This window comes from Cheilinus undulatus, linkage group 14, assembly GCF_018320785.1.
Source record: "Cheilinus undulatus linkage group 14, ASM1832078v1, whole genome shotgun sequence".
Classification (NCBI taxonomy): Eukaryota; Metazoa; Chordata; class Actinopteri; order Labriformes; family Labridae; genus Cheilinus; species Cheilinus undulatus.
Genome location: NC_054878.1, coordinates 31,123,727 through 31,144,627, shown reverse-complemented (window position 1 = coordinate 31,144,627; position 20,901 = coordinate 31,123,727). Strand labels below are relative to the sequence as shown.

Below are 20,901 nucleotides of genomic sequence, written 5' to 3'. Positions count from 1 at the left end.
GCAGTGCCTGTTTTGCATCCCTCTTTCTGGAGAGCAGGCACACCCATCAGGAGCCATTAGTCTTCCCGGTGACAGGCCCAGCCGTCCACTGAGAGACTCTCCCTGGCGGAGCTTTCTCATTCCCTCAGACAGTGCTCGGGTATTTTTACTAACAGGCTGAGACACTGTGCCATTTGTGCGGGGCGTTTACCGCCTGGCGTTCCACCTAATTTATGTCTCCAAGTAAAACAAGTCACCCGAGACTCCGCGCACTTTCTTACACTCCTCTGCAGGTGAACAAATGGACCGTTGAAAGGGTGGTTACTTGGACAGATGTATTGGCAGTTGTTGTAAAAATGTCTAACCATATCACCCTTTATCCTTGTTTCAGACGGACGCGGCGCTGATGTACGACGCTGTGCACGTGGTGGCGGTGGCAGTGCAGCAGTCGCAGCAGATCACCGTCAGCTCCCTGCAGTGTAACAGACACAAGCCGTGGCGCTTTGGAGGGCGTTTCATCAGCCTCATCAAAGAGGTACGAGGCCATCAGCAGGCTCTGTGGAATGACCTTTGGAAACTGCTGAGTTATGTAGGAAAAGGGTGGGAAAAGATCTACAAGTACCCACACACTGGTGGCAGGAGTTTCTAGTCAACTAAATTGAGAATATTGCACTAGAAATGTAATTTCCTGGTAATTTCCATCAGCATGTCACTATTTCATGCCACCTTGTGTGATTAATAGATGAAACAGGCACTGAATTGCCAGGTAAAGATTTTATTGTTCTCCAGTTTTTCTCCAAACTGTATCATAGTGGTTTTCCTTTTCTTTTTTTTTTCTTTGTTGCCCAAGGCACACGTAAGATCAAGCCAAAATCTCACAGCAGACCGTATTTTTATCAAGCAGATGTTACAGTATCGACTTTGCCTCAAGGCAAATTACAGTAGTCTCGACACACCATTCTGAGTGCCACTGACATACTTTCATGTCTGGTTTGGTATGATATAGTATTGTATCATGTAATCTGCGTAATACTGAATGATACTCAACCTACCACACCTTATCCAGCAACCAACAATTTATATAATGATCGATTAATCTGGCAATATTGCAGTAATGAGATTTTTCCTTTTTTAAGATATATTTTTTGGCCTTTAATGCCTTTTTTTTTTAGAGAGGAAGTCCGTAGATGGAGTCAGAAAAGGGATGAGAGAGTGAGGGAGAGACATGTGGCAAAGGAGTCGAATCTGGACTTGAACCCAAGACACCCGTGTACATAGGGCCCTACACCCTAACCCCTAGACCAGGGATCACCAACTGCATTTGCGCAAGGGCCAGATTTTTTTCTTGGCAGGCATTGTGGGGGCCAGACTATTGATTAAGCACATAAGATCTATTGAGATGTTGTGATTTCCTTTGAAATGTACCTTATTTTTAAGGAGAAGCAGTAAATTCAGTCCCTATCACCTATACTGCAGCCAACCACAAGGGGGCGATTGAGATATTTTAGCCACATATTTGTAGGGCTGTCATGTTGTGCATCGCGGGTTTTGAGTCTAATCCTGACTGGTGAAAAACACATGCAGTAAACAGGCCTTTTGATTGATTGGTTGACACCATAACTGGCAGTTCTAATCAACAATGGACTGATGATTGTGTGTTTCTCTTGCATCTTATTGACTAATAATAGCAGACAGGTGGATTTTGTGGAACTGTTCAAGCATCAAGCAAATTAAAAAAAAAAGTCACTCTCCTTTAATTTTAGGTTTCCTTTAGGGATTTTTGAAAATGAAAAGATACTGTAAAACCCATAACATATTTTCTGAATTTCATAATCTTCTGGGGGCCGGATGGGAGGTTGTGGGGGGCCTGATCTGGCCCCAGGGCCTCCAGTTGATGATCAATGCCCTAGACCATCTGCGCCCCATGAATAGGATGTCCATCTCTCTATTCCAAAACACGACACAGACGTCTACAAAGCTGCTGAAATAGCATGAAATTTTGAATATCTGTTACAATGTTAGCAGGCTTTGCTACATTAAATAGCTGCAACAAACACTGAGCAACATGCAAAAAATTAGAGATGCACAGATGCATCAGTTTAACATCAGATGCCAGCCCACCCACCGTCATACTTTAGGCACAGTTTTGGGGATTTTTATGCCTTTGTTCATAGAGGAGGACGGTGGATAGAATCAGAAACAAGGATGAGAGAGTGGGGAAGAGATATGCAGGAAAGGAGCAAGAGGCAGGACTTGAATGAAGTGTGTGTGTGTGTGTGTGTGTGTGTTGGGGGGGGGCATAATCTCATGGATTATGAAATTCAGCACTGAGTGTGACTTCCCTTTTAATTTAGCACATCTTGAGCTCTTTAAGGGAGACTTTCAGATTTCTTAAGTTATCTTTTGGTCTATTATACCATGTGTTGTTAGCACTTCCCAGAGATTATCTTGACATTTCTGCAGTTTTTTAAATTTAATTTATTTCACTGAAATGTCTGTTTTTATCAGCTGTTTTCCTCTACATTAATGATTTCACTGCATTAGCAGTCTGCTTCGGATCATTATGCTTGAAACCATTCAGGCTCTCATTTTAGAAGGAATGCCATGATAATAGTGGTCTTGTAAATATATATAAATTTGTTTTTGCATAGCCTTACTCCTCCCTTACACACACGCACACTTGAAGATCATACTGATGGCAGCACTGATATGTTTTGAATGAAATAATTTTACTTGTATTGAAATACAGAGTATCGCTGGAGTACTTTTATTATTTCATCTGGCATTCACTGTAGCAAAGAAAGCAACAGATTGAACCAATCAAGCTGCTCTTTATAATCTCTTCAGCCTTATAAAGGCTATTGATATGTTGTGATATCATACAGACCCTTGTCACTCACTGTTTGGCCAAGCTATCATAAGCTTTCTAAAGCTTACTGTCTCTTCAGTTCTCATCTCTGTTACTCTTATCCACTGATCATACACACAGACAACTACTCCTCTCATCCTGTATCTACAGCGCACACACCTCTCCTCTCTCATGCATGATTTTTGACAGTTGTATAAGACACAGTGTGTGAAATATAGGGGATTCTAATGTCCCACAGCCAACCAGTAACATTTTTACCCTGCCATGGTCTTAACCAAAAACTAAACTTCTGCTCCGCCAGAGTTTTTGGCCAAAAGATGTTTTTGTAGGTCACCTATTTCTTGTCTCCATCTTGGGAAAACAAAACTTCTCCTCATATTTTTCATCATTTAATTATTGATTATTATTGATTCAAGCCCTAAAGTTATTGTATCATGTCTTGTGTCTTCATGTATTGTATGGTATAGCAGGCTATGGTACTGTATTGTTCCATACCGTATTGTATTGTGTATCTTGTTTTCTGTGTAATACTGATTAGTACTATGCCATACCCAGGGACGTAGCTAGGGATTCTGGACCCCCAGAAAGAATATTACACAGGGCCCCCCTTAACTGGCTAGCCAAGCAACAAATGTTGCATCATTTTACAAATATATAAGCATTTACATGTATTTTTGCACCGTAATTTTCCCATTTATGAGCATATTTTTCTACTATGGTTAAATTAAATTTAATTTCTTTGTTGGACACCATTTGGACATTTTTAAGGGAGGAGCAGGGCCCCCAGCAGTTTATTTTATTCTATTTAATACAATTTAAGTCTGTTTACTGTTTAATTAAATTGCTTTTGATTCAATAATAACACTTGTTAGAAAAGTGTTAGAAAATATACATAAAAACACACTTTTCATTGCAGGCTTCTCAAGGCCCCTTCCTACTGTAGGCCCAGGTAGTCAGTACCCTTTCTCCCCCCTGTGCTACGCCAATGGCCGTACCGTAACTAATGGTATTATGTCTTTTGTCTTGGTACTGCATCGTATCGTATCATGTATTTTATCATATCGTGCAGGTTGTTTGCAGTTATGTGATTCTGGTGTCACATGGATGTCAGATGGGAGCAGGAGGTGAAGAACACTGCTTAGGGAATGGAGGAAAGATGTCATTACAAAATTTCTGTATGATCCCTCAACTTAAGAAATTTGTGATTTTTCCCACAGGTTAACTGATTTAACTGACGTGGTGCTGATCAATATCCTATACTACTTCCTCCTGTAGACTCTCTCCTACACATCCAACCAGATGAAGAGTCTTGAGGAGTCCTATACAGAGTTAAGAGGCTAGCTGAACCTCTTTAACAGCTTTTCTCCCTCGTTTTCTCGTAAACATACTTTTAATTGAAATGGTGATATGCAGTTAACCAAGACAAAGTAATGACGTGTTGTTCACCAACGAGCTGGCTCTTTTATGGGAACCAAAGGAGCTGGCTCCCATTTGAGAGCCAGTTTACCCTTCTCATTTTTGATATTTAACACACATTCTAAAAGCCAAACTTGTCCCACATGAATTCATTTATTAACTTTATCACTGAGCTGAGAGAAATGGTCCAGAACTCCTTAGAAAAACAGATTTCCCATCGCAGCAAGTAAAGCTGAATGAAAATGGACCTACACGAGGGTTATCTGGCACTTTGTCCAAGCCTTGGGGAGGGCTTTGGATGGAGGTTTTAATCTGTTTTTCTGTGAGCTTTTGATTTTTTTGAATCCAAATGTGTCACTACTTTCTGGACACAAAAGTAGCTGGGGATTGTTTTATTTTTTACATTTTAAATGGTTTGCACAGCTGTAAACAGGGCAAAATTTTTGCAGCTTTGATAGAGTGTCTTTATGCAGAAATCACTTCCTGCCACCCATCTTGAGTTCAACTTATTGCACATCACCTACTGTATCATTTCGTACTGTATTATACCACATTGTATTGTATCGTTTTGTAACTCACTGTCTTATCGTAGAACATTACTGTATCCTATCATATCATAATGTATTGTCCTGCAGTTAATTATCAAATCATTTTGCTTTGTTTTGTATTGTATCATACCATGTCATATTACAGTTAATCATACTTATCTGTATTGTGTGATATTGCATTGCTCTGCAGGTAACCCAGCTAATTCCACCCCTATTGCAGACTAAGCATGTTTTATATAAAGTGACTCTGTTAACTTGGTTCTCCATTTTGCAGCAGTTTTACTCCTGTTGACTTTATTCTAAAACAACCCCCAGCTTCCTGAAAAAATGTTCTTTTAAATCTAATACTCTCAATAGCCGTTCTAATAATGTTATCACTTCATTACTTAGAGTAACTACATGTTTTTTTGTGATTCCCCCTCTCCTACTTTTCTGGCATTTCCTGTGCATCTCCAGCCGTGTTTGTATCAAAGCCTTGTGCGTCTTCTTAACTCTGGTCAGGGTCAGCCGTTTGCTTTGTTCTACAAAGATCTTTCATTCTGTGGATGGTATCATTGCAGGTAATTTTCAGAATGAGCCCATTGTAGTGGTTGGCGTTTCCTCCCCCCTTCCTGCGTCTGCTATCACTCTCCGTGCCCGTCTGTTCCTCCAGCAGCTTTGAAGTGAAACTTCAAGCACAATGAAGCACATGCATAATGAACTCTTACCTGTCAAACCTCCTTCTCTCCCCGCTGCTTTATTGTTTCTTGTTATGTTGTTGAGATCGACAGCGAAAGGAGAGCCAGACGGAATTCGTAATTGGGACAGAAAAAGTTGTATGGTTAGCGGAGAGATTGATATTGTTGAGAAAGACGATATCTTAAGGTTAATGGAATGGCTGTATCAGGAGTGGATGGTTTTTAGTTTATTATGCTGTGTGCTTCTGTCTGCAGGCACACTGGGATGGTTTGACAGGACGTGTTCTCTTCAACAAGACCAACGGACTGAGGACAGATTTCGACCTTGATGTCATCAGTCTGAAGGAGGAGGGGCTGGAGAAGGTGCGTTTTAAATTACCTCTTGGAGTCTGAGCCTTTAAAAGGAAGTGCTGCTCCAGATGCTTTAAAGTGCTTAAATAAAGACTTGACAGGGTGATTTTGATTGACACTAAAATGTTTCAACAGATTGGAACGTGGGATCCTCCCAGCGGCCTGAATATGACGGACAGTCACAAAAGCAAGACGTCCAACATCACAGACTCTCTGGCTAACAAATCCCTGCGTGTATCCACCATACTGGTAGCCAAATAAAATGACAATTACACAATCAACAAACAAACAGAGACAAAAGCCTGATACAAAACAGACACATTTTCTAAATGAATTATTTTCCCTGCACAGGAGGAGCCATATGTCATGTTTAAGAAGTCAGACAAGCCTTTGTATGGAAACGACCGTTTCGAGGGTTACTGCATCGACCTGCTGAGGGAGCTTTCAGGCATCCTTGGTTTCCGCTATGAGGTGCGATTAGTGGAGGATGGAAAGTACGGAGCACTGGACGAGAGCACGGGCCAGTGGAACGGCATGGTGCGAGAGCTTATGGACCATGTGAGTAAACATTGTCAGAACTATAAGTAGTTCACTGTTAGACAAAGGTAGATGATTGCTTATGGCTTCGAGGTGTATTCTTTATGATGTGCACTAAATATGAGGTTAATGTCTTAGATCACTTTTAATGATTAAGATGTTTATGTTGAATTTATCCTATGTGCCAAGAATGGATAAAATAGCATGAAAATAAAACATTTTGATCATCCGAAAAAGTCCTAAGGAAAGACCTCTAGCCGTATCAGCAAGATCCAAACCTCAAAAAGCCCCTAAAGTGTCTATATATCAAGCTATCTATATTTGATAGATGCCTGTAAAATTGTACAGTGTGGGGGGTTTGTGTTATGATGCTCTGCTAAGAGGTAATGAAACACTGTTAGGTATTTGTATTTCAGATGGGGGTATGTCCTGTACTTCTCTGGCTTTGTTAAGTTGCCATATTTGCTTCTAACCAAATGGGGAAGGGCGTCATACTGGTGGTTGCCTTGGGCCTAAACCACCTTAGGTCATGGAATGGATTGCTTTTAGTGAGGCTCAGAAAACTCAGCCATTACTATATAGATGCATCTCAAAAGATTAGAATATCATGAAAAGTACATTTTTTACTGTGATTTGATTCAAGAGACACTTCCATATATTCTAGAGCAGTGTTACGCAACCCTGCTGAACCACAGAGCCACATTGTTGAAAAAATATTTTTGCAAGAGCCACAATCTAAGTGGGGAAAAATGGCAAAAGGCAGCAAAAAGTGGCAAAAATGGGTGAAAAGGGACAAAAGCCGTATAATAAAATTGCAAAACTTGGTTTAAAATTGGCAAAAATGGGGAGAAAACTGGCATTAAAGGGCAGAAAGTGGCAAAAATGGGGGAAAGGGGGCAAAATAGGCTTAATAAAATGTCAAAAATTGGCTTAAAATTGGCAAAAATGGGGAGAAAACTGGCAACAAAGGGCAAAAAGTGATGAAAACAGGTGAGAAGTGATGGGGGGGGGGGGGGGCAATTTTTACATGGTATTCTATGTTTTTATATGCACCTGTACTTGTCTTTAAGCAGAAGAACAAATATGGTGCATCATTAAACTAAACCTTTAAATCTCAGTGAATTACTAAGGTCATGTTGTTATATTTGATGATGCCAAAAGTACAAATAAAAGACAATAAAAAGACAATAAATACTGAAATCAATGTTTATTTCTGTAGCACCCTTTCATAAAAGTCCCCTGAAGAAACTTTACACTGAGGAGGTCTAAACCAAAAAGCCTTTTGCAGGATCAGAGTCACAGGGAACAGCCATCTGCTGCTACTGTGTTTGGCTTAAAGATAAGAAAGAGACAAATAAATAAAGAAACAACACAACAGATTTACAGCTACAATCACAGTCATATTGCTATCAGAAGGAACATCAAAGTGTGAACATAGACTGATCATTATAATTTACACATCAGTAACCATAATGGCAATAAATGGGAAAGACTGATAATGTTAATTATAGTAGAGCCAAGCAGCTCCTGCAACCTGCAAGACAGGAGTGACGTGAGCCTCCCAGGAATTAATATTAATAAAATATAGCAAGAAAAAAACATGCTGCAAAAAGCAGTGCACACGTATAAATAGCTACACTCAATAAGTTGATCAGTCTTACAAAAAATTCCAAGTTTGCTCAACATAAAAACTGAAAAGGTTTCCAAAATAGTAAACCCATTCTCTTCAAGTGCAAGCATTAGCCGACACTACATTGAATAAAGAGACATTTGAACACAGCAATTTGCACATCATTGCCATTGGGCCATAACCTCTTATCTAAAAAAACCCACTATTTTCCAGGACATGATATTGCAGTTTTTTCACATTATTTAAAACTGAATTGTCATAGCATCATGCTTGGCACTTCTTGTTGGTTTAGAATGTGTGTAACCCACTTACAGATGTAAAGAGTGGCCAATAGCACTGATTTATGGAAAAAAAAATCCAAGTGTTTAATATAATACCTTCGCCTAAAGTATCCCAGCTAAGTAGTTTTTGTCTACACTGAACAATTAACTAACCTAAATAATATATTATTGGTCTAAACTGCAGCAAAATTAGCCTCCACTCTTCTTGGAAGGCTTCCCACAAGATTTTTGAGTGTTTCTGAGGGAATTTGTGCCCATTCATCCTGTAGAGCATTTATGAGAAGGCGTGGCTTGAAATCTGTTCTAGTTCATCCAAATGGCGCTTGATGGGGTTGAGGTCAGGGCTCTGTGCAGGCCAGCCAAGTTCTTCCACACACCAAACTTATAAAAACCATGTCTTTATAGTCATTGCTTTGTACACTGGGGCACAGTCATGTTGGAAATTGCTGCCACAAAGTTGAATGCATAACATTGTCCAAAATGTCTTGGTATGCTGAAGCACTGGAGATAAGGGGGCTAGCCCAAACCCTGAAAAACAGCCCCATACCATTATCCCTCCTCCACCAAACTTCACAGTTGGCACAGGTAACGTTCTCCCTGCATCTGCAAAACCCAGTCTTACTCATCTAACTGTCAAGCAGAGAAGTTTGGTTTGTCACTCCACAGGACACGTTTCCATTGATCCAGAGTCCAGTGTCAGTGTGCTTTACACCACTCCACCTGATGCTTGATATAGGAGTCATTGATGTGAGGCTTGCATGCAGCTGCTCAGCCATGGAAACCCATTGCACGAAGCTGCTGTTGCACAGTTTTTGTGTTTACATTAATGCCTGTGGAAGATCAGAACTCTTCAGCTTTGGAATCAGCAGAGCTTTGGTGACTTTACTCGCCTTAGCAGTCATTAAACCCTGCTCTGTGATTTTACATGGCCGTCCTCTTCATGGCTGAGTTTCTGTTGTTCCTAAATTCTTCCACTTTCAAATAATATCACTTACAGTTGACTGTGGAATATCAAACAGGGATGAAAATACAGAAACAGCTTATAGCAAAGGTGGCATTCATCACAGTACCACATGTGGAGTGACAGAGCTCTTCAGAACGACCCATTTATATCGCAAATGTTTGCAGATGGAGACTGCATCCATATGGCGTATTTTTAGGGAGTGATAGTGAGGTGGTAGGGTAAAAAATGCTGGATGCCATCCACCATTAAAGACAAAAGATAATGATACAGCAAATATGATAAAGAACACATGAAATATAGGTTCTCTCTATGGCAAAAAGGACTAAAGTAAGTTGTGATGCCACTTAGGTCTTTTCTCAGGTCTTAAAGACATCGTTCTTCATGATGTAAAATCAAGCAGTTGAGTCCTTTTAAAAATTTGGTCACAATTTGTCATCCTGATGGTGGGGGTGGGTCTTGAGGCTAGACCAGTTGAGTTTTAGAACTGTATTCATAGTGTGGCCTAATTTGTCCAAATAATCCTCAAGTGTGTGGTAAAATAGAATTATTTTACTGCTCCTGACCAAGTCAGAGCCTCCCTGATCTGGAATCATAATATCAAACATGTTTGATATTTACAATTCTTACAAAATGCAAAAATTTGAAGCACCATGAGCAGAAAGCCCATAAAACTGCCTCTTTTTGATCAAAATTTCTTCTTGAAGCTGTTATACCACAAAAAACCATCACTCAGAGGAAGCGTAAAGCATCAACAACTGCTAATCTCCTTTACAGGTGGGACAGATTTGTCACAGATTTATTTAATCCTAAAATTGCTGTCAACTGTGACACCACACAAGACGGATCAGACATATAATATGTAATTTCCACAAGAAGAAAAAAAAAGCCCCCTACCTCCAAATCTATCTGATCAAAAGCCCCCTGCTGCCTCCTCTGCTCCATCGTGACTCCTGCTTTCAGCACACATATCCAGCAAAGCGCCTGTGGACAGAAATCAGATGTTAATTTAATTACTTGTATCTTATTGCTTGACTCAAACACCTGCCCCTCTCCACATCTTTTATCTCATTACAGAAAGCGGACCTGGCGGTGGCTCCTCTGGCGATCACCTACGTCAGAGAGAAGGTCATCGACTTCTCCAAACCCTTCATGACGCTCGGGATAAGTATCCTGTATCGCAAGCCCAACGGCACCAACCCGGGCGTCTTCTCCTTCCTCAACCCTCTCTCGCCTGATATCTGGATGTATATTCTGCTGGCTTGCTTGGGTGTCAGTTGTGTGCTGTTTGTCATAGCCAGGTAACATGTCAACCCTCCCCATTTCCTTTCCTCCACTTGCTGTTTGCCTGCTTTCACTAACACGCAGCAGTTGCTCCCTCCGAGCCTGAAGAGAGGAATTCACTCAGAGAAAATGATAAAGCTGTGAAGTGGGTAAAAGCAGTCCTGTAAGAGGTTTAAAACATAAGAAAATAAAGCTAAATATGCTACTTTAGAGGAAAAAAACAGTATTTTTGCTTGTTTTCTTATATGTAACACTATTTAATCATTTCAAAAAGTGCACTGGTGCTTTTAAATTCTTAATTTTTGTTAAAGTTGCCTGAGGATACTAAAAGAGTAGGCAGTTTTTAATGGATTTAGCTAATAGTTCAGTGCCAAAACAACAAATCTCAGATTCCAGAGCTGCCTTCAGCACCTTGAACTTATCACCCACAAAACTTTCCTAATCAATCTGCTGTCTAAACCTCATTATCACACACTTATGAAGCAGCTTTGTTGAACAGTCATAAAGGGAATAAGGAACGAGAAAAAGATGTTTCCTCTGGTTCTCTTACCGACTCCATTTCAGCTTTAGTGAGCTAAAACAAGAAAAAACACTGGAATCAAGTTATAAACCAGCTGATTCACCACATTATTTCTGCACAAGCATCAGCAACTGTAAAACCAGCAACCCGTTATACAGTATATCCTTTAATCAGCTTTAAGAAATGTACAAGTGCAGTGCTGACATTGTACAAGAACAATTGTTACAAACACCCCTCTAAGAGCCCCTCGATGCATGACCGATGCAGAAAGATGTGTGTTAACCCCAGGGCTCCTCTTCCTCTGCTTCTTTCCCTCTGCGATTTCTGAGAGCTATTGGGTTTAACGCACATCTCATCAAATGTTACCGGCAAAATGATCACATCCGAGAAAAAAGCAGCAACTGTCACCTAAGTTAGTTCAGAATATGCAAATTTCTTTTACTCCCTTTTTGTTTCCACGGTTGGTCAGGGTAAGTGATTAGCATGCATTATCTTGATATTTCTTCTGCTATAATGAAATGGCCTCAGTGCTTTGATTAAATTATAATGCTCTTGTCTGAGTGCATGCATTTTGCCCTTGTTTTGCACAGTTTTGCAATAAATAGTGCTTGTGGCCAAAAATATTCAGCAGAGTTTCAACCTGAAGTCCAGGGTTTTCTCCACTCCGCTGAGCCAGTTTCTCTCATAATTGTTGTATTGATTGCACGGCTGCAGATTGACCGGACAATCCCCCTAAATGCAGGGTATATTATTTCCTTTTAATCCCCCCTGCAAATAGAGTGAGAAGAGTGTGCTTATGAACTCCCGGTTTTGCACAATAAAACACTAAACACCTCAATCTCGACAGGGATTCACGTCTTTGAACAGCATCCCACACACACACTCCCTTTCTTTTTTCCCTCCCGACTAAATAAGCTATCTCATTTCAAGCTCCAGAGAAATACATTTTCTCCTGGCTTGGTATGTGGTGGAATTGATTCCTCATTTTATTAAAAAAAGGAGCTACTGTCTCACGTCCTATAATCTTTGCCAACACAGAAAAAAATCTTCTGTGAAGAAGATTTTTGCATTTTTATAATGTAAGGATGCAACGATACCTCACAACACAATTAGAAATGTCGACAGATATGGAATCAATGAGGCAAAAACATACTATACTAGTAGGGGGCTTTATCTGATTTGGCTTCTCTTGTTAGCTGGAGAAGAAAGATGTATAGATGTGGTGGAAGCAGGTGAAGGTTTTGGGGAAAGGAAAGCACAGTATGGTTTCAAGGTTGCTATGTGGAAGAGAGGTGGGATAATAGTCGACTGAAACAGTGTGAAAATACTGCAAGAAACTGATGAGCTTTACAAAAAGTACACCCAACAAAATTCAGTGCATAAAACCACACCACACTGCAATTTTACAAAGTCATTTAGATGATGCATTAGTCAGAAGCTACATACATTAGCGTTAAGGACCTAGCCCAAGGGCCCACGCTGGAAACTGAACATGGAGTTGAACCACTGATCTACTATACCAAAGTCAGGGATGAAAACCAATGAGCTGTCGAGGCATTCAGTCACAACTCAAGGCACCAGTATGTTCAAAACATATGCTGGGAAGCAGAATTAAACCGGGCTTGGCTAAACGACTACTTCAGACCACATGGGGTGTTATTTAACCTCCTAGAAGCCTGCACCATTAAACTTGATTTTTCTTAACATAGACCCAGAGATGGGCACTCGAGTCCTCGACTTGGACTCGAGTCGCACTTAAGTCGCACACATCAGTGACTTGAGATTTGACTTGGACTCAAGCGCAAAAGACTCTAGACTCGACTTGGATTCGTGATTTGTGACGCGTTCACAATCTTTGGTTTTTAATATTTCCATCGTGATCTCCTGTCTCCCTGTAATTTTTTGCCCCTTTCCTCCCCTTACGTTTGACGGTTCGTGCGCCTTTTACGCAGCACCATCAGCCGCTCTCCTCTCTTCCTCATCTTCGTTCATGCTGCATATGACACACAACCGCGAAGCTCACGCACACACCTACTCTGAAACGCACGCTAACATGTTGGTAGACGTCAGACTTCAGACTTCAGTCTGTTGAGGGCAAAAGTTTCAGAATACCTAAACTCTCTTCTCCTGCATTAAAGCTCCTCTGACCACGGAGGATTAGCGTCAGCGCTGTTGATGTGTGTGCACTTCAGCTGTGTGTGTCTCTGTGTCGCCCGCATGAGCCATAGGTGTGCACAATATTAAAATATGATTTGGGTAATATTCCCTTAATATCATATGTTTATGGGGAACAAATCAGTATTGGAATCTCTGCATTGTTGCTTATTGATAATGAACGGACATAAAAGACGATAGGAACATTAAAACTTTAAATACTGTTCATGGAGGCAGCGAGAAACAGAGACAGACAGATACGAGGCTGTAACAGATAAATTAGTAACTAAGGAGTCGATTTTACCCATATAAAGAAATTCACACCATGAATGATGACAGAAGTTTTAAGGAGAATGAAGAAATACTCAGCATACTCTGTTGAAGATCTGTCTGAGTGAGGATTAGAAATGATCATTGAGTTTTTGTTTTATTTCAGATTAAACAGTTCATTAACAGTAAGTGTTTTTGTGTTAGTATAAAATTACTACCATTAATGAAGTATATATGACAAATAACAGTGTCTCAGTGTCTGTCTCCATCAGTGAAGTCTGACTCATGTGTCTGTAGAGTATCATATGTACACAGAGAAGAGTTTTATTAAGAGGAGGGCTGGTATTGATTATGTTGATGAGGGATGTTACAGCAGAGGTACATATATAGCACATACATACCCAACAACAGAACTGTGGCTGTAGTGAAACACAGTGGCTAGTAGTCGTTAGTCACAGTGGCTGGTGTGAAAAAAAATTAATGTCAAGCCCTGTTCATATGTAAAGTGTACACATATGCACACCACGGCAAGCCGGCCACAGGCAATACCCCACCCTACTGATGGTGATAACACAGTACAGGATTTAGATTCCTCGGATAGAAAAATGCAGTGGTCTAAGCAGACTGGATGTCAGAGGCAGATCATAGAGCGCTCATTACAACCTTCGGAGACTTGAGACGTGACTTGGACTTGTGACCAAAGACTTGAGACTTGACTTGGACTCGTGACCAAAGACTTGAGACTTGACTTGGACTCATGCCCAAAGACTTGAGACTTGACTTGGACTTGCAAAAAATGACTTGTGTGCATCTCTGCATAGACCCATTAGCCTCATTCATGGACTCTTTGTCTGCCCTCTTGAAGCCCAATGCATTTGTCAGTGTACATTAAAGGTGGCTGACATTCCTGCTAAAATGTTCTACTGCCAGTCTTGACACAAAACTGGTAAAGTTAAAAAACAGTCTTCAAATTTTATTACTGAAACTTGTTCATTTAGGCTTGGTAATGTTTTAGTTTGATATGGCATTACAAACTACAAACTACGAAGCTACAACTCTGTTAAACAGCAAGTGCCCGTATGTGGACACTGGGACTTGGTTGTTGTTTTATGGTCCAACATATCTTGGGAAGACTCTGGAATCAAACCAACAGTTTTCAACTATGGAAGAGAGTATAAATGCTTTTGCAGACTTGTACCAAATGCATGTTTTTGCAGCTAATTGGTAGAAAAACTCAGATGCAGATGGACTCTTTACTGTGTAATACCATCAAATGAACCTTTTGTTCTCATATGAGGACATTCTTTAAAAAATGAATGGATAAAATCCTTTAGCTTTTATACTAATCAGGTCCTTTGATCTTAAATAACTTGGAGATACAAAAATGGACACCAATTAAAGCTCAGGTCTCAAGATAAAGCCATTTGGGCAGATGATTAACACATCAAAGCCAATTGAGATGACCTTACTTTTCAACATTTTGAAATAAAACATAAAACAGGTGCGCAAATTTGGGACTTATAAAAAAAATCTGTGCTTGAATGTCAGAACAAAAGGCTGCAAAACTGTTTATTAATAGCAATTGTGAAAAGTATAATGTATCAGAAGTAAATCTGATATTGAACATCTTTTCATCAATTTTTTAATCAATTTTCAATTGTTTCTGCCGCTAGCAGCTAATGCTAAACACCAAGTATTTGTCCCACAATGCTCTGTGACAGGCTGTGACAACCAATGGCAGGCTGTTCAGTCATTGTGTCATGCTTTGTCAAATTGTGCATGTCTTCACACTTAGATCATGATTGAGATGTGATGTGGCCCTCTGTGTCACTGCAGACAGGAACTGCTTTGAATAATAGCAAAAATGGAGAAAATACAAAAAGCGCAAGGACTTCTTTTTGAAAAATACACCAATAATTTGAAGATTTTTTTGGCACAATTATTATTTTTTCACTTTTTTGGTCCCCAGGGGATGGAAGAACAAGTTTGAGTTTTTAAGTCTTAGTCATTATTGTTTACTCTGTCACACACAAAAATCTATGAGTTTTAGTTTCCTTTTATTATATTTTTGTCTTCTTCTTTTTAAAGATGCAAGTGACATTACTGCAGCACACATATTCTTAAAGCCCATGAAAAAAAGGATGTTAGAGCATGACTGTGCCATACAGGGTTGATGTTTTGCAGTCTTTTTAAGACGATAAGTCTAGGTGAGACAAAATGGTTAAAAAATGGCTTAGGGCTTGGAGGGTTGGATGCAGGATTATGATCTAATGAGGGAGAAAAGCTGTTTGGAAATGACACCATGGGCCTGGTCTGTGCCTTTTTCTACCCCCACATACACAAAGAATGGGGGAAATTTTTCATTTTGGGGGGGTTTTGTGCAGTGAATGAAGGTGGCTGCTGCACTTTAGGTCATCAGTGCATCTGTTGGTATTCTAAAATTATATAATGGTAGCACTGATAAGATGCAGCATTTTTTGATAAATAGCAGCAATGCAGTAATATACAGCAATGTAATGCTAGTTGTTTTTATAATGAAATCAGTGATTTATAGAATCATATTTATTTCTAAACTGACTTTAATGTGGTTTCATCTTCAAAATTAGAAAATCAGGATAAAATTGAAATGTGGTCCAAGTAAGTAGTGAATTTTAGGTTGAGTGTATCGTTACATTCTCATTATAGGGTGCTAACATGTAATTACAGGCTATTTGAAGCCATGTGTGTCCATGTTTCCACCGCTCTTTCTTCCAACACAGCCTCTTCAGAAGAAAAGCAGCAGATCTATAATGCCAGGCTGGGTAATTGAACCACACAGACAGTTAATGGAGGGAGCATGTTGTGTTATTGTTGTAAGGGGGACAAACGAAGGAGAATGGAATAGAAAAGGAGGAGATCTTTTAAGGATTCAGCGTGCACTTCGACACGTCCTTCATGCTCAGCGTGAGGAGGTGACCTTACGTCCGTGTTGCACTTCCTCCTTTTTTTTTTTTTTTTTTCTTTCCTGGTGATCAGTGTGCAGAACATGGCCCACATGAATACAGAAGGACCGGCTTCAGGCAAAGGTCACACAGAGGATCTCCATGTAGGCGCTCAGAGGGACAAACACAATCCAATCAAGAGTGTGTTGTATAGATTTACACAGATTTACACGACCTTACCTATGGCACATATCTGATGACACCCACGATGTGCCTCGGGCTGCAGCTCAGCATTATCCAACCGCCATAAATAAACCATCAGAGAAAATATTTGATTGAGCCAATGCAAATACAACAGTGGCTACGGCAGACAAACGCACACCCACACAGCTATAGAGGGACATGCGCAAACACCCCTGCACCAGAGGCTTCATAAACGACACACATACATCGACCAGCACGCACACACTACAGAGTTCATTCAGCATACAGCTCCTCCACAAGGCTATTGTGCCGTTTCAGTTGCCTGTTGTGGTTTCAAGGAGACCGAGCTCATTGACATTCCAGCAAATCAGGCATCCTGATGGGGTTGACAGGAAGAATTATAGTGTGTCATCACAACCATGTCCGTGCAGGCTGGATGATTCTCTGGGGATTGAAGATCACTTTAAAGGAAGAGCAATATGACCAAAATGTTGCAGCATGCTTGTAAAAGAAGTGTTAATTACCCTGCAAATCACACATCTGTATGTAGATCAAATCTTCTTTCTATAACACTTGGTTTGGTGATGTAAATCGCTTCTCTGCATCTTGTAAAGCCTGTCTATATACGTCCCTGTGCGCCTCTAAACTGCATCACATTTCCATGCAGTCTGAACCTTTAAGATAAATATAACCCACAGGCTGATTAGCATGCAGCATGTCAGGGAAAAAAGAAACTCCCTAAACGCCTCACCTGATGGAGCCCCAGCAACTCTGCATAAACAACGCTCCTTCTATCTCCCCACTTTAGCACAAACTCAATCACTTCCCGATGCTTACCGCTAACCCAATCACCTTGCGCTAATGCCGTGCCACTTTTGCTTAGGATAATAAATGAGAAATGTCCACACCCGACCTGGAGACGGTGACAATCAGGAGAGAAGGAGAGGGAGAGAAGCCTGGGGTAAAAAGGGGAGGTTCAGAGGGGAAGGGGAGGCAATCTGGAGGGGAAATGAGGTGCAGGATGGGGAGAGTAGGGAGTAAGGGATTGGAAAAAGAGTCGGCTCTAAGAGAGAAAAAGAAAAGTCTCATGTCAGGGGTCGCAGGAGGATATGGCACCAGCAGAGTAACAGTGATTGCAGTCGCTCGGGGAATCGCATAACGGCTCCTTCTGAGTCAGTGAATCCAAATGAGCTCCGAAGATCATCACGCTCTGGGACATTATCGCCTGTGACAGTGTTATTCCAGCCTATTGATCTGTCCTCACAATAAACTGATGGCATTTGAATATGCCAATAAGTTGATCTCTGTGAAAGCCAGGATGATTTGCTTTGCAGAGGCTCCGACCCTGAGGCCACAACGCAGGATTCCTGCACATTTCCATCCTCTTTGTTCTGCTTGTGTTTTAAATTTTACCTGCTGTTTAATCTCTTTGCTAACACATCTGTCTCTGTGCTCTCTCCTTTTGTAGGTTTAGCCCGTACGAGTGGTACAACCCGCACCCATGCAACCCTGACTCAGACGTAGTGGAAAACAATTTTACGCTGCTCAATAGTTTCTGGTTTGGAGTTGGGGCTCTCATGCAGCAAGGTAGTTGCCTCCGCCCTGTGGCTGCTGTTGCTCTGTGGAGCTGGAGCTCTCTATATCCCACTGTCTCTCAGGGTTGGGTTGTTTTATTCAGGCCAGCGGCAACAGAGGGAAATCTCTGGGGGTTCACTGCCAGGAAGGCGAACTCAGAGTAAATGTGCATGTAATGGGTTTTTAATTTGATCTACTTAGCTCACAGCAACATGGAGTAAACCTATATATGTATATATGAGGGGAATGGATTTAAACAGCACTTATAGCACTTTAAGTAAAATCAAAATGTTGCTTAAACCCCTGAATTATAGATTAAAACATGCAGATGTTTTTAGAGCATAGCTGAGATTGGTTCACATATTATGCATTGACTGTATATTAACATGGACCATCCATCTTTGTCTTATTTAGTTGAACACATTATGCCAAAATACCCTTAAACTGGTGCTGACATATTATGCAGGTGATGCTATTTTGTAGCCAAGACATGCCCAGAAGGGAGCTGCAGGTGGAGCCGTTTCAGCTACCCATAGCCCAAATTAACCTTGCTGATAAAACATCTGATGGTAGGCCCTCTCCAGATGTAGCTGTGGTTTATTTCATTTTTACTGAGTTTTATTATTCAAAAATGCCTTCACAAATAAAGAAGAGAACAAAAAAAAAACATCCCAAACTGACAACAAACGCAACAGAGAGCTTATAAACAGAGAAATTGTACACAAGTACTACAAGAGTGTTTTGAACCAGTTTACCAGGAATAGTTAAGTAGCTAACAATTGATGAAGCTGGTAAGTTTTTTCTAGGAAAATGCTTTTAATTTTCTGAAGCAACAAGTCATAGAGTTACTTTATTTTCCAGAATTTGTCAGATTTATGACCAAAATCATGACTTAGTTTCTCCAAGGCAACAAAGGCTGCCATTTGTGATATCCACATGTTAGCCATCGGGTGTTCCAACACAGCAAGATAATTTTTTTGCCTGAATTAAAAGAGTTGTAAATAGACATTTAACATCTGAATTAAAGCCAGTAGGCGTAGGAGATTTTAATCTATAAACATCCATATGTGTTGGATCAGTACCATTGGAGCTAGCCTCCTGGCTATGAGTGCACTCACACAAGCGCCAGCTGCCCTGCACTATACTGAACCATGCTTGTCTCCCCTCCCCAGCCCCCCACTGGTCTGCACTCACACTGCTCCAAGCCCAACTGAGCCTTAACACAGATATGTCATTACATTGTAACATGACATGCAGTTTACGAGACGTGTCCTCACATAATCAGCTTAATGGAGAAATACACAGAAACAGGATAATAACTTAATCACTTTGCAGTTTATTTTTTGTTGTTTTTGTCAGATACAGCTCTCTAAATGATTGTCAAAAGGAATGGTCTTGTATGTTGATTTTACTCACATATGCAAGAGCAATGGTACTGTGAAGAAGCCCACCACCTCCTTCTCTGCAGGGCCAAGGAAGTGTCAACTGCCTGAGCACCCACAGTAGTCATACAAATTAAGATTTGGGCTGAAGCATGCTTGGGCACGGCATAGTTTGCTGGTCAGAATGCCCCCTACCATTCACCTCTCTATGGTCCTGATGAGTATTTTAAGTTATTGTAGGGATCAAAGTTTCCTAGAAAGTTGCCTCACTTTTCCGTCCTTATGCGTAAGTCATGACATTGGCATGACATCTGACATTACAGTCCATCTTCTTCCGCTTATCCAGGGTTGGGTCGGTTGTCCCTCTCCACCCAACACTTTCCAGCTCCTCTTGAGAGATCCCAAGTTGATGTGTATAAACAACATTTCCTATTTTGCCTGAATTATTTTCATTCGTATCAGAGCAATCAAAATAATTGTATTTATTTTATCACAAAAAATGGCAAGAAAAGAGCTGAAATTGTTGCAAAATTTGAATAAAAACATCAAATATTGTTCTTGTGATGCATCAGTGGGTGGCAGAAAAAATGGTGAAAAGGGGTTAAAAGGTGGCAAAAATGGTAGCATGGATGCAAGGTGGAAAAATGAGTTGAAAATTGGCAGAAAAAGTTCCACAAATGGGCAGACAAGTTAGTGTAGGGGTGTTAAATGGTGGCCAAAAGGGGTTAAAAGTGGCAGAGGTGTGGCAAAAATGGGTAGACAAAGTAGTGAAAAGGGGTTATAAGTGGCATCATTGTTTTAAAGTGGGTTAAATGTAGAAAATGTGGCAAAATTGATGGAAACCATGATGATAGGGAGTTTAAAAGTGGCATGAATAAATAATCTCAATATCAGAGCCCAATTATTGCTAGACACACTTTCATCCCTAAAATGAACTGTTAGGAGCTGGGGAGGGCCCGTTCTCTGGGTTTTTAAGGGTATTTTAACTTTAAAGTTTAACATGGAAGAGGCAGGTTTATGACCTTCACTGCAGCAAGTCAGCAGAGAGATCTCCTCGTTTTGACTTCCCTCTGAGGCAGCTGTTGTTCGTTCCATGTTAATATACAGTCTATGATAATATACAGTCTAAAAATAGGCTCTATGATGACACCTCAATACCCAGTGCTCTCTCCTGTTGCTCCCGGCCAATCAGCACCTAGAGCTCAGTGGGATGTGGAGTCAGGATGTGAGGTTACCTTGGGTACATGACTCTCTGGCCCAAACAGCCTGTCACTTCTCCACTCTGGGTTCAATGCTCAATACTGAATGTGTTTGATTTACTTTGAATGATTTGTAACATTTT

At 40.6% G+C, this 20,901-nt stretch overlaps 1 protein-coding gene across 2 annotated transcripts in view; it reads left to right on the top strand.

Annotated features, from left to right (window-relative positions):
* LOC121521526 (glutamate receptor ionotropic, kainate 2-like) overlaps positions 1-20,901 on the top strand; it is a 136,361-nt gene that overhangs the window by 93,487 nt on the left and 21,973 nt on the right. For both annotated transcript variants that reach the window (XM_041805585.1, XM_041805584.1), the window contains exons 7-12: positions 371-514; positions 5,745-5,852; positions 5,976-6,089; positions 6,192-6,398; positions 10,327-10,550; positions 18,071-18,189. In XM_041805585.1, coding sequence (XP_041661519.1) covers positions 371-514; positions 5,745-5,852; positions 5,976-6,089; positions 6,192-6,398; positions 10,327-10,550; positions 18,071-18,189 — 916 coding nt within the window. The remainder of the gene's footprint in view (positions 1-370; positions 515-5,744; positions 5,853-5,975; positions 6,090-6,191; positions 6,399-10,326; positions 10,551-18,070; positions 18,190-20,901) is intronic.